Below are 16,312 nucleotides of genomic sequence, written 5' to 3' on the forward strand. Positions count from 1 at the left end.
CTATAAGGCAGCTCCTTATATATATATGTCACATATGTTGTTGAATGGACTCCAATGAGCCCAGTAAAATACTGTCATGCAGCCTTTCCGCAAAACCTTGTTGCAGCAGACACCCAGCTCTTTCTAATCAGATAAAATCAGCCCAATCCATGTCATATTATTTACCTTGAAGTGATAAATTAAATTTTCATTGTGATTTATGCAGTTGTCGGATGTTGAATCGTATCACTGATTGCCCCAGCAATGCCACAAGATCCTTTACTGTAGGTGCCGGAGCCCATTCTAGCACTTATCCATATAAAAATGTTTTGCCCATTATGGACAGTGCAGCTAACCCCCGGCCTGGGAGCCTTAAGCAATTTTTTTTCTTGGTCCCCAAGATGCTGCCAAGTTTGGTGGTGGTGGCAAAAAGAAGAAATAAAAGCAGGCACAGTGATGAAACAAATCGCCCTCTTCCTCAATCCTAAAGTCAGACATTTGATAAGGAGGTGATACCTCAGTTAGCTGATCTGCACTGATTAGCTGGGAAGGGGGCCTGTGTGCATGTGAGAAGGGGTGTGGGGTTGCCACACCTCAAGGTTGGTCAAGGGTGAATGCAGCCCATCAGAGCAACAATGGTTAGCCAACCCTGATATGCGCATACGTCTCTTCCTGCCACCTTCTTTTTAAAGAAGACCCAACAAAAATATTCCAAACTCAAGTATATAATATAATATAATATAATATAATATAATATAATATAATATAATATAATATAATATAATATAATATAATATAATATAATATAATATAATATAATATAATATAATATAATATAATATAATAATATGCTGATTGATGATGATGATTTTCCAGCTAAGGCCTATATTTCTGGGCAGCTTTCCTGTTTCACCAGGAGAATAATATACACAGTAGAAAGCATCCTGGAAAATATTGGAAAAGCTGGTGCAAAATTTGGGGATATGGCTCCAAATGATTTCCAGGTGTTTTGTTTGTTTGTAATGAGTTTTCATTTTCTTCCCCCCGTGCCAGGTCAATTATGCAGTGAGTGCTGGCTTGGTAGTGGGAATATTCATTGGTTTCAAAAAGAAAGCATACACGTCCCCAAGCAACCTTCCTGCACTTATCGCACTGCTGCTTCTATATGGGTAAGTAATTTCATTAATTCTTAACAAAGCCAGACACATTCAAAATATGGGTGTCTGTTGTATTGAGTGGGTGCTTGTTTCATTTATTTAAATACCAGTTTATACTTTTCAGAAACGAAGTCTCAAAGCGGTTTACAACCTATATTAAAAGCAAGGTCAAATATAAAATACAGATTCAAAGCGGCCTAATTTTTTAAAAAGTATTCTCTTAAAGTTGACCTTAAGGATAAAAATCACCTGAAAAAATGCAATAAACTTCCACAGAAGAGTTAGCAATTAGAAATAACTGTGATAGTAACACAATATGTTATGTGGAAATTCTTTATTAGGCAAGTGTTTGCATAAAAAGTCCATGATTTCCAATGGAATAAGGAGTATTTTCCTATGTGTGAATAAGTGAATTTTTGCATATCAAGTGGGCAGATAGTGGGGGATCTGAATGTATATCCTTAGCTATCTTACAGATCCAAGCCTCACTCTCAACCATACAGATAACTAATGCCAAGCCAACAAGTTATTAAAAGAGCAAATGTTGGATCTACAAAAATGCATAGCAGCATCTAGCATAATTTATAACTCTTTCGCCCGCTCTTGGACATGACAACACAGACTCTCACTCAGGCAACCAAAACACAATTCCGATTACCACCCAATAATACATCACTCACCAGGTATGCAGTACAGAATTAAAGGGGAAGTGCTTTCATAGGGATCCCAAAAGGTCTACACTGCACCAGCCTTCTTATCTGAAGGCAAGTCAGTTAGCTACAGGTGTTAACACACTTGTTCTCTGGAATCAACTGCGTGGCAGGGCACCCAAGAAGAGGGTGGCCAAGAAATGACCTCTTCCCTATCCCAGGACCTCTCACCACCAGCAAAATAAAAAAGCAGAGAAGGTCAGACATAGTTTGTTCACCAAGCAGATAATTTATTACCTCACTTTTTGCTGTTTTTGCATGCAGATGGGCCATAATTCCTATGATGTACCCATTGTCCTGCTTCTTCAGCATCCCAAGCACTGCCTACGTTGCCTTGTCTTGCATTAACCTCTTCATTGGTATCAACAGTAGTGCCATTACATTTGTCCTGGAGCTCTTTGAGAACAACCCAGTGAGTGACTTTTCGTCATAGACATTATTGTGACAAGAGTACTGTACTTTTTAACCTATGATCCAGCAAGGGTATTTATATGCGGATGTGTGCCAAGTCAGATATTGTTAGAAACAGTTGCTGAAACTGCCATGAACTTTTGCTATCTATGAGCCTCTCTGCTGTGGCCAGCGTAAGATGTTTAGAAGTTCTAAAGGGGGATTGGCCAAAAACAGGATCCACTTTTATAGGTCCACTTTTCCTTTAATCCAGTAGCACTGGATAAAGGCGTGGGGGCATTCATCTGCCACCTAAATTTCCTGTTTGGTACATCCCAATTGCACATCCTCATTTACACGGCAATTACTGCATCCTATTTCTCTTGCCAATAAAAGCTAGCAAGGTAAAGAATTGTGTAGCCTTTCATCTTAACTCCCAACGTTTTCTTAAATTATAAAGGAACTCTTGAGTAAATCTGGATAGCGCTAGCATATTGTGTATTTCTGTTTCTTGCAGGTTCTGCTGCAGTTCAATAAAACACTGAAAAATATCCTGTTAGTATTTCCTCATTTCTGCCTGGGTCATGGACTCATTGACTTAGCCATGAACCAAGCTGTGACTGATGTATATGCTCGGTTTGGTAAGTACAGATGGAACGTGGAATTGTTCTGTTTTGCCCCATGCCCAAGTAAGCTTTTGAACACGGAGCTGGCCCTTTCAGAACTTAATATACACCCTAGAGGGGTAGGGAGGGTGCAGAACTTTGATCCAGTTCACATTTAAAGGGCATACCTAATTTTCACTTTCCGGAAGAAAATACCAATTAAAACACAGCCATACTTTGAAATTCCGAATTTAGTGAAAATAAAACAATGAGTTATATCATATATTAGCAAACTGCAAACAAAATTGTGTGCATTTGGCCCTTCTAAAAATGATAGATTATTTTATTTCTCTATCTGAGGCAGCATAACTGAGGTGGGTTGGGTTTTTTTGGAAGGTACCAGCATAGCATATTCATTAGGAGGAAACACCTAGAGAAATTGCAAAATAGTTCATTGATAATGGTAAAATAAAGTCCGTCTTTGTATTTGAAAACAATTACTTCAGTGGCTGCCGATAAAGCACATTGTCTATTTTGGTAGTAATTCAGGTTGATTTTGGTTGGTTTCATCTCTAAGGGGAAGAACATGTCTTGAACCCGTTTCACTGGGATTTTGCTGGAAAAAACATGGTTGCCCTGGCGGTGCAGGGCGTCGTCTATTTTGTTCTGAATCTTCTGTCGCAACATAGTTTCTTCTCTACAGGATGGTATGTTGGAAAACTCTTGGCCTGTAAAGGTCTCGTATGTATGAAATTAGTTAGTTTTAATGCACCTGCCTTCTAAAGTACTGTTCTGAGTGTGGGATGTGTGTTTCAATATGTATATGAAGGCTGCTCTTCACACCTGGAACTTGCTCTGTCTGGCTTCTTCAGGTTTGCCCAAAACACGATGGTGCCCGTTATGGATGAAGATGAGGATGTTGCAGAGGAAAGGCAACGAATCTTGAATGGAGGCAGCAGAATGGATATTTTGAAATTACAAGAACTGACCAAGGTAATCTTCTTCCAGGCAGTGTTTCAAAAAGTGTGTTTGCTTTACTTTTATCTTGGAAATGGAAGACAGTATGCCCAGCATGAAACCTCTGTTTGGGGCTGGGGCATCCTGGACCCTTATTTCCTTGGCTTTTGATCATCAGTCTGAAGCTGCTTGCATCCCTTGGAGCATCTGGAATGTATTGTTTTTCTTCCTGTTATTCCATTGTTGAAGATCTAACACATAACTGTAAAGCATCATTTTACTGGCTTTCTGTTGACACTGCCTCTGAATCACTCCTTGCAACTTCCATTTACTGTACTTCATTATGAAAAATATGAAGAATATTCTAAATGTGCAAACAAAAAGTCGATGTTTGCATAAAAAAAAATTCTTGATAACTTACTCACCTTGACATACTCATCAGTAAGATTGTTAAATTGTTAGAGACCATATGTATGCTTTTAGCAGTTTTTACCTAAAGGTAAAGGTACCCCTGCCCGTACGGGCCAGTCTTGACAGACTCTGGGGTTGGTGCGCCCATCTCACTCAAGAGGCCGGGGGCCAGCGCTGTCCGGAGACACTTCCGGGTCACGTGGCCAGCGTGACAAAGCTGCATCTGGCAAGCCAGCGCAGCACACGGAAACGCCGTTTACCTTCCCGCTGGTAAGCGGTCCCTATTTATCTACTTGTACCTGGAGGTGCTTTCGAACTGCTAGGTTGGCAGGCGCTGGGACCGAGCAGCGGGAGCGCACCCCGCCGCGGGGATTCGAACCGCCGACCTTTCGATCGGCAAGCCCTAGGCGCTGAGGCTTTTACCCACAGCGCCACCCGCGTCCCCAGTTTTTACCTAGACCTCTCTTATTTAACTTTGCTGATGGTATGCTAATTTCCATTATGTTGTACCCTCTTGTCCCTGTAAGCTGTAGATGCCAGGTTCCAAAATATTCCTTTAGCTGTAGATTTCATAGAAGAGATTATTATTTTTTAAAAATCCTCCTCTTATTCTAGATTTATGCAGGTAGACACATACCAGCAGTGGACAGACTCTGTGTTGGCATTCGTCCCGGAGAGGTGGGTTGTGAAACAACTTTGTAAAGCCTTTTGAAGTGATTCACTTTTACAACCTACAGGAATTAACAAAGTGTGTGATTACTTTAAAATCCAGTGCTTCGGTCTCTTGGGCGTGAATGGAGCTGGCAAGACAACAACATTCAAAATGCTGACTGGAGACACTCAAGTAACATCTGGAGATGCTGTAGTTGCCGGTCACAGGTATGTCGTGAAAAATGCCAGAAGGGGTCAGCCCAGCCCAGTGAACAATGAAATTACCCGTATTTTTCGCACCATAGGACACACTTTTTCCCTCCTAAAAAGCAAGGGGAAATGTGTGTGCGTCCTATGGAGCAAATGCAGGGGGGAGGCAGGTGGGAAAAGCCCCCAAGAGCCGCACATAAGCTCTGTGCGCTCTTGCGGGCTTTTCCACAGGAGGGAGAAGGGACTGACTGGCTGCATCAGTCCCTTCTCCCACCTCCCAGGAAAGCCAGGAGAAGCCGCGATCTCTTTAAAGGGGTTGCGCAGCTTCTGCGGGCTTTTGCGAGAGGTGAGGGAATCCCCCCACCTCCCAGGAAAGCCCTGCGCAGCGTCTCCCGGCAAGGAGAGGCTGCACGGGGCTAAAGGGGAAGCCAAAACAGCGAGCGGGATCCATCCTGCTCGCTGCCTTGGCTTGTGCCCTCCGGCAGGGAGAGGTTGTGCGCAGCCTGTACGCTGCTCTTTGGGGCTGGGGGGGGCAGATTTTTTTTCTTGATTTCCCCCCCTAAAAACTGGATGCGCCCTATGGTCTGGTGCGCCCTATGGTACGAAAAATACGGTATTTATTTAGGAAAATTTACATGCCGCTTGATTGTAGGAATAAAAACACCCTGTAACTTGAGTAACTGTCATTGCACCGCCAGTTAGCAATATTTCCCTGTTCTATGGCTGATGGCAGGAGAAAAAGTCACACATACAGACACGTATTATGTTTTTGGTGGCTGGAGAGGGAAGTAGGCTCACCCAACACCTCCAGCTCCTACAAGATGCACGTGGCCTGAGGTGAGCTTGTTTTGGTTTCTTTCCTCTATCCTACATGGCAGGAATGGAATAAAATTGGCGATATGGTAAATAAGCTCACTGTTAGCATGCATTTCTTCTTAACTACATGGTAACTCCTGTTCTGTGCAATTTATCTTATAACGGTGGGGTTTTTTCCTTCAGCATATTGACTCACATGTTTGATGTTCATCAAAACATGGGCTACTGCCCACAGTTCGATGCGATTGATGACCTGCTCACGGGGAGAGAGCACTTGCGTCTTTATGCCAATCTGCGTGGTGTCCCAGCAGCAGAAGTTGAGAAGGTAAGGACAAATTCTTCCTCAATGTTCAATTTTTTAAAAAAGTATGATGCTTAAAAAAAACAAAAAACCAAAAATCCCATGATTGCTGATCAGTCAAGAGTTGTTTATATATTCTTTGAATTTCATCCCAAGATATCCAGGCCCCAAAGGGAGTTACTTATGATGTTAGATCCCTGGGTGGCTCTTTGATGTCCATGCACATTCTTATCTATGTTGCGGTACAGATATGCATTCACCCCTGTGAAAGTTGCAGGTAGCCAGTCTGGCTAGTCCACACCACCTTGCTGCTGTTGTTTCCACGTGCCAACCTTGCACCTGGTAAAATAATTCTGCAAATCCATCCTGCCAATCTGCAGAGTTTTCTTGCGTTACCAATGCATAATAAGAGTTCTGTGTGGATTCTGGAGAATTAACCCAATAACTGCATTCCTTAATAGACTCTGCTCCCATCATGGACTGGATTGAGCCCATTGTGTTTTAAGTAACTACCAGTCCTTTGACCTCCTTTATCCCTTCTCCGCAGGTTGCAGAGTGGGGAATTCAGAAGCTTGGTCTCCTGATGTATGCAGATCAGTTGGCAGGCACATACAGCGGTGGGAACAAGCGCAAGCTCTCCACTGCCATTGCGCTGATAGGCTGCCCTCCTTTAGTCCTTCTGGTAAGTCACTTTGCAGCAAGGAGGCCAGGTAAAAAGTAGCCACTTTAGATGAAGGCAATTCTGTAAGGTTGTGGAAAACTCCAGGTGTACACCGTGTGGTGTGCACATTACTTTACTTCTAAAAGTAATTTCTATGTCACCATGTCGTAAGATATCAAGATGGTGCACAACACACTATTAAAAACACCAATCTGAGAAACACCCCAAACAGTGCCAAACTCCAATTTTGTTTTCTTGCCTGGTGTGGTTCTTTGCAAAATTTAGTGCCCTGATTTTCTTGCTGTCCTCTGCTGAACCACTTCAAATGGTGTTTCTGATATTTTTGGAAGGTTAAGTCGCACTTTCCCCCCAAATTAAATTTGGGGGCATGTTTCATCCTAACACATGAAAAAGTGCATTTTTTAGAATGTGTGAGAGTAAGAATACTAAAATGCAAACCTGAGCCTTGCAGGAGTATGAAAAATAAAATAAAAAGGTGTATCTGTCCTTCTCTCACTGAGCTCCAAATAGCACTAACAAAGCTCCTGTTCCAGGCTGGCTGGAGCCCTTAGCAGGAAATGCTGTTGGGTTACGTATAGGGCATATGCTGCAGTATTTTGTTCAGGGTACCCACATCATTATTATCATCCACATCTCACAGGATGAGCCAACTACAGGAATGGACCCTCAGTCCCGACGCTTCTTATGGAACTCAATTGTCAGTGTGATCAGAGACGGAAGAGCTGTGGTCCTTACGTCACACAGGTAATACAAACCTCCTCATGTAAAATCAGTATGGGAATCTAACACCCTTTTTAAAAAAAATACTTGCTGCTGTTGTAAACCTTCAGAGAAAGCATGTGATACAGTACTCATAGCAATGTACTACTTCAGTTTGCAGGTGGAAATCTACCATTTCCCCTATCATAGAAAAAGACCACACATTTGGAAAGTTAAAAATGGTTTACTTACAAACTCTCTGAAGGTCCAGTTCATGTGCTTTTCCATACAGCAGTCAGAAAATGCAGGTAGCAGTCTAAGCTTGGAGCAACCTCTTTTCAGACCTCTTTACATACTGGAGTTCACGTGGCAGACTGAGGGAAGCAATACTTTCCTCCCAAGTGGACAGAGCAACTTAGCTAAGCCTAGAAGGACAGCTTACTATGGCATTAACCTCTTCGTGAATTAATTAGACTTAAGCGTGTTGGTTATACAGGCACTCCCCATTAGCATGGGGGTTGTGTTCCAAGGCACCGTGCATGTCAGTCGGCCCCCTTGCAGTGCTGAAACCAGCACATGTGCCATGAACATGCACGAATGGGGAGTTGCCTGTATGAGGCTAGTTATCTCACAAATGTTAGGGGCTCTCTCTAGACCCCTATCAGCAGCAAGCCTGCAATAATGGCTGAGCATCCTGACAAAGTTACAATGCAATGGAGCATTTACTGGCTGGGGTCAATATGAGTAAGTGGGACTACAGGCCTTTTTTACATCAAGCTTTCTCTCTTTACAAGCATGGAAGAATGTGAGGCGCTTTGCACACGTCTAGCCATCATGGTTAAGGGAACCTTCAAATGCCTGGGCACCATCCAGCATCTCAAGTACAAGTAAGCTGATGATTCATTTCTTATGTTTATTGATTGATTTAGTGTAATTTAGTGTAGTTGATGGATGAATATTATTTACTGGGGTAGTAAATCCGTCACTTCATATACCATGGGTATTTCACAGATACGGAGATGGATACATTATCAGCATGAAAATAAAGGCCTCTAAACCCGGATTGCCTCCAGACCTGAGCCTAGCGGAACACTTCATAGAAGTGAACTTCCCTGGCAGCATACAAAGAGAAAAGCACCATAACATGCTCCAGTACCAGATATGCGCCTATTCGCTGGCCAAGATCTTCCGGCTGATTCTCTCTAACAAGGACAACCTGAATATTGAAGAATACTCTGTCACACAAACCACCCTGGATCAGGTAAAAATATATATGCTAAAAATGGGGAGGGGGACTCAACAAATGCAAGCCCTCCGCCACTTAGGAAACCCACCCCCCAATGCCTAGTATGTTTTAGTAACAGGCAATTCTTTCTAAAAGGCTGTGTGCTTCCAGATTCCATTCATCTGAAAATAGAGAGTGGCATTAAGTGAGGAAAGTGTTGATTTAAAGAGGAGATATTGGTGGTCAGTCATTTTCAGTAGAACCAAGCATTGCAGACCAATTATACTAAGGTGATGCACTTGTCATAATAATGGCCTTCACTTCACAAGACATGGCTCTTCCTTTGCAGAACAAAAAGAGCCATTTCTTTCTCACAAAAACCCTTACATGTATTTAATGTGTGCTTTTTGAAAGTTCTTGTTAGTAAGAAGCAGGCTTATTTCTGCACACGTTGTATGAGAATTGCCTTGTCAATCACGCCACGTCTTGTGACTTCTGCCAGGTCAGCCTGTGCATGAGTCTAATTGGAGGAGGAGAGCTTATTTCCCCTATGTTTCACTCCAGCTCTAAAGCAACATCTGGTTGGCCACAGGTTATTTGTTTTCCAATGGAAAGGCCAATTCTTGTGTTGCCATCTTCCTAACTTTGTTTGGGGATGCACACAAAGAAGGGCCTCAGGTGGTGATTGAAGTTCATGTGGGTCCTGATCTTAGAGGTACTGGGCTTAGCCACCAGTCCTGATCTAGAAAATTGCATGCATGAGATGAACATCGCGGGTGGGGGAGGGGGCAGGACGTGGAGAGATCTTTCCAAGGTCAACACTGGTGTCATGAATCACCTCTATTCTTGATATTGTCACAGACATTCTGGATTTCCCTACTTCCTTCTAGCAAGTGCAGTTCTGATTATGCATTTCCCGGTTTCCTTCCACAGGTTTTTGTCAACTTTGCTAAACAACAGATGGAGGATGAGGAAATTCATCTCCACCCTCGTGCAGCGGGAGCTAGTAGAGAGGTGAAGGTGACCCCTGCTTTCTATCGGAAGACAACTGCATAGAGAAGTTCTGCCACAGGTGAAGCAAACTCCCCAAGCAGAGCGCTACAAATCCTGAATAAGCTTCTCACCAGCACAGGTTTTAGCCCCCTTTCAGTGGTTTCCCTGCATCTTTGGAACTTGCCCGCAAAGGAAGTATGTATGAATGGGATCCATCTTTATTAAGCTTTTACAGAACAAAAAAAACCAGCTTTGCTTTTCAGTCTTTTTTTACTAAAATTGTTTCGCTGGGCTTTTAAAGCAGTTTTTAGTATTATAAATGGGTTGTTTTGAATGTATGTTAAGCATTTTTTAAATATTGCATTAACATTTGACAGCTGCCTGTGGAGGGCTCTGCCCTGTGAAGCTGCATGTGCATTTCTTAAATAATTTTTTTTAGCAAAGTAGAATGTAATATTAGGAACTTTAGCTTGGCACAGTGATGGGATCAAATGAGTAGATACTAAGTTTAGTCAAAATCACTTTTGTGTTCGTAAAAAATTTTTTAAGGATGCATGTGCTTTGCCTCCTAGTTTCATTCTTAACCAAAAAGAGAAACAAGCACACATGTTTATTTAAAGTCTCTATTGTTCTGTGGCATTAATGCTCTGGGTCAAATCTAGACTTGACAGCAGTCAAGCTCAAGATGGGCTGTCACTGCCAGCAACAGGAAATATTTGGTCTCTCACAGCCTTCTTTACATTAGTGACTCACTTTTTACTAGATTAGTTTTAAGTTGGAATATTCCCCTCAGTTGTTGACAGTTCTTTTTCAACTCTTGATACTACTTAACTCCTACTTAAAACCTAATTAAAAGGTACAATGGGGGAGTTCACAGTTGTGCCATTTTTCCCACCATGAAAATCTTAACAGGTGGAGATTTGGATTTAGCCTATAGTTGTATGCAGCTCTTAGTGAAGTCAACAGGAAATCACCTAGAAGAGGTTCCCCCAAGGTGCTATTGATTCTGACATCTTTTTTTAAAGGATTTATGTCTTAGGAGTATTGCATTAGCTGAGGTTCGATTCAAGATGCTCTAATCTCAAGATCAATAACCTTTTAGTATTGTTTTCTATGTTTCAGTGCTATAACCACTGTGGGGCTCTGTTGAAGGTAAAACTTTTCAAAAAAATAAATAGCTTTCTGTTTAATTTGGTTATGGTATTGAAGAGTAGCTGCCAGGAAATGGCTCCTTGCATGGGTTTGGGGTGTTTTTTGGGGGTGGAGCTCTTTCAACCACACAGACATCACACTTTTTTGAGTGACTACACTGGGTGTTTAAAAACCTAACCATCCACACACACCCAATGAGAAGTAACTTACACAACTAGGGCTGGGCAATGTTAGATTTTCAACATCACAATGTATCACCAGCCGAACATTGTGATTTGGTGATGTACTGTGATGCTGAAACAAGCTGCATTGGCCCCAGCCCACGAGGTGCCGGGTGAACCTTTCACCCCAGTGTCTCGCCGGGCTAGGGCCAATGCAACTGGCTGCTGCCTGCTGCTTAGCTGGAGGATGGAAAGGCTCCCTCCCCCAGCTGAGAAAGCTCAATGTCTCTGTTGCGGGGCAGGCAGCTGTGTGCCCCTGAACAGAGAAGTTTAAAGGAGTCCCCCTGCCCACCTCTGCCTCGTGCAAGCCGGAGGCAAGGACTCCATTACACTTGAGGGAGCTGCCTTTGCAGGCAAGGGTGAGCTACTTCTTCCTGTAAAGGAGGCAGCTCGCCCGCCCACCACGGATGGAGCAAGCACTGCCAACCTGACAGGCTCAGTTTGCAGCGTTTCCTCCATCTTTGAAGATATCTCAGCTGGGGGAGTGGGAGCACTTTAAAAGAGAACGCCCAAACCATCACCGCCTCCGTAAAACTGCTTGGCTGAGGCAAGGGCAGCTGCATGCTCCTCAGCCGAGCAGTTTCAAGAAGTCGAGAGAAGAACAAGCTGTATTGGTGTCTTGCTGATGGCACTTGTTTCTCCCTCTGCAGTGGTATCACTGGTGAAACCACCACTGCTCCAGAGTCCCTCTGCCTCCAGCATGTTTCTCCCTTGGCACACTGGGCGTTGGTAGCAGAGGGACTCTGGAGCAGTGGTGGTTTCACCAGTGATACACCGCTGAGTGAAACCACCATTCCATTCATACCAGTCCTGGGCGATATATTGATAGATACACGACTGCCACTCCCAGCAATAACTACATCACAGAAGAGCTGCTCTGATGGCAGTCTGATGGCAGGACTAGGGAGTATGTTTCAGTTGAATATTAGGCGATACATAAAATTAAGTGCAGTTCAACCATGGAATTAGTTGCAGAGGATGGACTGCTATCTGTTGGGAAGGTCTAGCTCAGGATTTCCTCTACTGAGCATTAAGACGGACAATGCTATAATTCCAACATAGCTTTGAATAAAGAAACAAACTTGAAGCAGATCCTGAAAGTCATTAAATGTGATTTGCATTTCTCAGATGTAATTTGCTGTATAACAAACATTTACATATTGTCTGTGTGAAAAGAAACAAGAGGTTTTTTATCTTATCATGGATGCATTTTTTTAACTTGAAAAAGATTGGGTATTAAAGAAATATTAAAACTTCACTCACCAGTCGCAATGTGTCTTCTATTGCTATAATTAATTCGACAGAATTCAAAATATAAGTTTGAATTTATTGCATATTCTCTTTACAAATTGTTGCAAAAATTTATGTACATTTCTAGAGGAATAAACTTCATCAAGAAACAGTCAGAGTCCCTTTGCTGATAGTCTTAAAATTAAGTTCTTAAAACTTTGTAACATAATGTCTTATTCATTTACTGATTTGATTTGCACAGAGCCTTCTTAAAATGCATTGAACACAAAATAAGGAAAAATGTTTTCCACATTTCCTTGTATTTTGGATTATATGAAGAGTAACTAGAGGACCACACCTCCACACCTTTCCTTTTGGCAATATGGGACCACTGGTTAGGCTATGACCCTTTGATAAGGGCAGGGATGGAGATTTAGGAAGTTTTTGTTCCTACCTTTGAGGAAGATAGTCACAGTTTCCTTGGGCTCCCATGATTTAACTCCTTTTTTCCTCTTGACACTTTCTTCCTTTTCTCTTCTGATTTACTTTATTCTTCACCTGCTTACCTTCATTTTCAAATTTAAAACAACTTTTTAAAAATAGCTTTTCCCTTTCCTGCTACCTTTTGTACCCCCACTGACTTTCTCTGGAGCCACCAGTAAAGAGCTACCACTCTGCACGCTATCATTATTCCTTGTCTTATTCCTTGTGGCCATCACATCTGCCTGCAGAGTATCTGAACTTAACACCCTATTGGTGGTCCAACGCCCCTGCATATTCCACAAAGACAAAGACATCCTCCATTCTGATCCTGCCTAATGTCCTTTCCAAACTCCACCTACAGCAGGAACTGATACTACGTAGATTTCCTCCCAATCCATACCACCCTCTTGAAAAGGCCTGGCATTCCTTTGACCAAAGCTTTCCAAACTTTTCACGTTGGTGACACACTTTTTAGATATGCATCATTTCACAACATAGTAATTCAGTTTTACTAGCAAATCGGCGGGCCATCTGCTCCCTTTCCAGCAACACACAGTTTGGAAAGCTCTGCCTTAAGATGTAGGCAGGGTACTTAAGGTCTATATAACCCATACCAAAGTGCTTTGGCAATCATTCCACCATTCTATGTTAGGTAGAAAAGTCACCCCAAACACACAATCCTGATGGATTTGCACCTGCATTACCACGGCATATGAGGCACAAAGGCTACCTGTCCCTGCCAAACCGACAGCACATTCCTCTGGGGCAGCAGACGTCCTGGTGGCATCCTTCACAAATGCCTCCCTACTGAAAATCGGCAGGGCAGCCACCTGAGCATCTCCCAGTACCCTTGCCATACACTAAGACAAGACACCTGGTTGTCAGCTGACACCGCCATTGGCCAAAGGGTCCTCCAACAGGCCTCCTCACAGTGTTTTCTTTGCAGTGGTACCCACCCTAGTTGGGAGAGCTTTGGTATGTCCCAACCAGTGGTGTCATGCTGGCAAAAGGAAATAGTACGATTGGTACATACCTGAATGGTAGATTTGTGTTGCCAGTGTGGGACCATTGGGGCCCCACCCTCTAATGGCCTGCAACACTGTTTAATAGTTCAGACAGTTAGGAAAAGTTCTTGTTCCATAGGAATTCGGCTTTATTACTGTATGTTATTTGCTTATTAACTGATGAGACTCCATGGACTACTTGTGCTTAGTGAGTCTGCAATGCTGAGGACAAAGGAGCCATCTATTTCCTAAATTTTCACTCCTTCCTTCATCAAAGGGGCAAAGCCATAGCCCAACCAGTGGTCCTGTGCTGGCAACACAAATCTACTCTTCAGGTTAAGTACCAATTGTTCTACTTACATTTGCAAGTACATGGGCAACCCACTCCTATGCATGTCGACTTAAAAGGAAGCATCCCTGAGCCTACTCTGATAACTATGGGGGCAAATTCAATTCACTTTGCATTTAAAGCCAAATTTACGCTTTCCAAAACTATGAGAACCAGAACATAGCCACCCTTAGAAATTCACACTTATCTAAATTTTGTGATGCAATTCTCCAACCAACCAATGTTTACAAAAATGCATACAGTAGTTAAAAGTGTGCATAAAAATGAATATTAGTGAAAATAACATTAAAAATGCATCATATTAAGGAGACATTGCTTGCAAAAACGTGTGCATTAGTCAAAACGGCATACAAAAATGTGTTTTCTAGCAGAAATTCATATTAAAATGCTGAAGCATTTTCAGGAGGATATTTTCTAACAGAAAATTCACAAAATGCTGCATAAATGTGGGGGGCCGAATTTAAGACTACAATCATGAGAAACTGAGAGAACCAAGACTAACTGATTTGCTATCCCTACTCTCAAGTAAGCATGCACCAGGGTATAGCATGAAGTGTTTTCCAAGAATGAGAAATGCAAGTAAAATGATCACATGATAGCCTTGTTGGTATTGCATCACTTCAGACTGCAGGGTGGTGAATGTTTGAATGCTTCTTCCATTTAACAGGACACCCTGGATGTAATAATTTAAAATATTTCTGGACCACTTTTAAGATTAAAACCCTGTCAAGTCAACTTACTAAATAAAAACCAATACAAAAATAACCACAATGAATAAATAAAAAACAGCTGATCCAAAACATAGCATCAAGTCCCAAAATATTAAAATCTAATACAAAATACAACTATCAGCCATCCATTAAGACAACAAGAGCATGCTAAATAGGGCAAGAGACACACAAGAACCCTTTTTCCTTCATGTTCAAGTTTTATATAAATCTGGGAGTTTCTTGCAATGGAAACATTCATATAGGCAACTCTCGCCTTGCAGTCTGAAATGGTTCATTCCCAACAGGTCTGTTTCAAATGATTATTCTGAACATATAAACTATGTTGTTCTCATTCCCAATGCGCGCGCGCGCGCTCTCTCTCTCTCTCTCTCTGTGTACCACTTTCATTCACATTGTAAAAGTATTTCCCACAGCAAATGCTTGATTTGAAGCTGCCCACAGCGCTTTCTATGCCTCAGCTTTGAAGCACAATTTGTCCAGAGACTGGGCAGTTCCAGGCTATTGCTATTTCAGGTTGGATTCAATCACATACTGACTGGGGAAATCAGGTTGCACAATTAGAGCAGATTTGGAGCTATTTCACAACAACCCCACTTTCTCCCAAAGTCAGACTTTTTTTTGCAATAAGGAAAGTGAAGGGAAACACACCAGAAAGAGTGGGAAAACAATAATAATTGCTTTGATGCAACATCATCTAACCTCCCTGGAAACAAATCAGGATGAACGCTCAATAAACATATCATCCAGAACTGCCCTCCCTCAAAACTTATCTGTTTGTGGAATTCCAGACTGTTTCACACCCAATTCTCATGCTTCCTTTTTGCCACAGGGCCTGGCCCAGACTTTTACAGAAAGCGTATTCTTTCGGCAACGGTGGATAATACCTTTGCCAAACAGTTAGCTCTGAACACCCTTCATGGCTAAAGATGACAACATGAGGATTGGGGGAGAAGATAAAACCAATACTGAATCCCACAAATCCCACATGAAGATATTAGCGGAGTAGGAATGCTGAAAATAATGCCAATGTATTTCACATCTGACAACCAATGTGCCCCTTTGGTACATGGGTAGATGAATCTGGTGGCTCATTTACCAGAAGTAATGTATTTACTATGGTGGACGATGAAGCCACAGGATTGGGTAATTCTCTCACCACGCTACCAAGGAGCTAAGAATTGTGGGAGGTAGGTGAAACATCTCTGCATCTTCCATAAGTAGTGCTGCGCAGATTGAACCTTCATGCCGAAAGTACTTTCGAGATTCCATGTCCGACAGGAATCAATTCTTCCAACTTTCTGTCCTAATCCAAAGCACCCTAGGGGAAAGGACTGGCATTCTTTAGGCGTTCATCAG

The 16,312-nt window shown here is 42.4% G+C and overlaps 2 protein-coding genes across 9 annotated transcripts in view; one reads left to right on the forward strand and one right to left on the reverse strand.

Moving 5' to 3' along the window:
• ABCA4 (ATP binding cassette subfamily A member 4) overlaps positions 1 to 10,489 on the forward strand; it is a 101,765-nt gene extending 91,276 nt beyond the window's left edge. Inside the window, exons 38-50 of the mRNA XM_081865624.1 lie at positions 1,033 to 1,148; positions 2,111 to 2,258; positions 2,754 to 2,877; positions 3,419 to 3,548; positions 3,714 to 3,834; positions 4,825 to 4,887; positions 4,982 to 5,088; positions 6,070 to 6,211; positions 6,735 to 6,869; positions 7,510 to 7,613; positions 8,363 to 8,455; positions 8,580 to 8,829; positions 9,727 to 10,489. Of these exons, the coding sequence (XP_081721750.1) occupies positions 1,033 to 1,148; positions 2,111 to 2,258; positions 2,754 to 2,877; positions 3,419 to 3,548; positions 3,714 to 3,834; positions 4,825 to 4,887; positions 4,982 to 5,088; positions 6,070 to 6,211; positions 6,735 to 6,869; positions 7,510 to 7,613; positions 8,363 to 8,455; positions 8,580 to 8,829; positions 9,727 to 9,849 (1,656 nt within the window). The 3' untranslated portion in view covers positions 9,850 to 10,489. The remainder of the gene's footprint in view (positions 1 to 1,032; positions 1,149 to 2,110; positions 2,259 to 2,753; positions 2,878 to 3,418; positions 3,549 to 3,713; positions 3,835 to 4,824; positions 4,888 to 4,981; positions 5,089 to 6,069; positions 6,212 to 6,734; positions 6,870 to 7,509; positions 7,614 to 8,362; positions 8,456 to 8,579; positions 8,830 to 9,726) is intronic.
• LOC309343913 (very-long-chain enoyl-CoA reductase-like) overlaps positions 1 to 16,312 on the reverse strand; it is a 48,663-nt gene that overhangs the window by 7,385 nt on the left and 24,966 nt on the right. For 3 of the 8 annotated variants that reach the window (XR_014157410.1, XR_014157412.1, XR_014157413.1), the window contains exons 13-15: positions 12,844 to 12,955; positions 12,423 to 12,445; positions 7,821 to 7,957 (exon numbers count right to left, since the gene is read on the reverse strand). The exons of 1 other annotated variant lie outside the window; for it this stretch is intronic. Coding sequence is in view for 2 of the 7 variants with exons in the window: in XM_081866135.1 (XP_081722261.1) it covers positions 12,885 to 12,955 (71 nt within the window). In the remaining 5 variants the exon portion in view is untranslated. Of the gene's footprint in view, positions 1 to 7,820; positions 7,958 to 8,857; positions 8,976 to 12,422; positions 12,446 to 12,465; positions 12,956 to 16,312 lie in introns of those variants that run through there. 4 more of the 8 variants (XR_014157411.1, XR_014157414.1, XM_081866136.1 and 1 more) reach the window with 4 other exon arrangements.

The sequence above is a fragment of the Podarcis erhardii genome (genome assembly GCF_964252035.2).
Source record: "Podarcis erhardii genome assembly, chromosome: 6".
Lineage (NCBI taxonomy): Eukaryota > Metazoa > Chordata > Lepidosauria > Squamata > Lacertidae > Podarcis > Podarcis erhardii.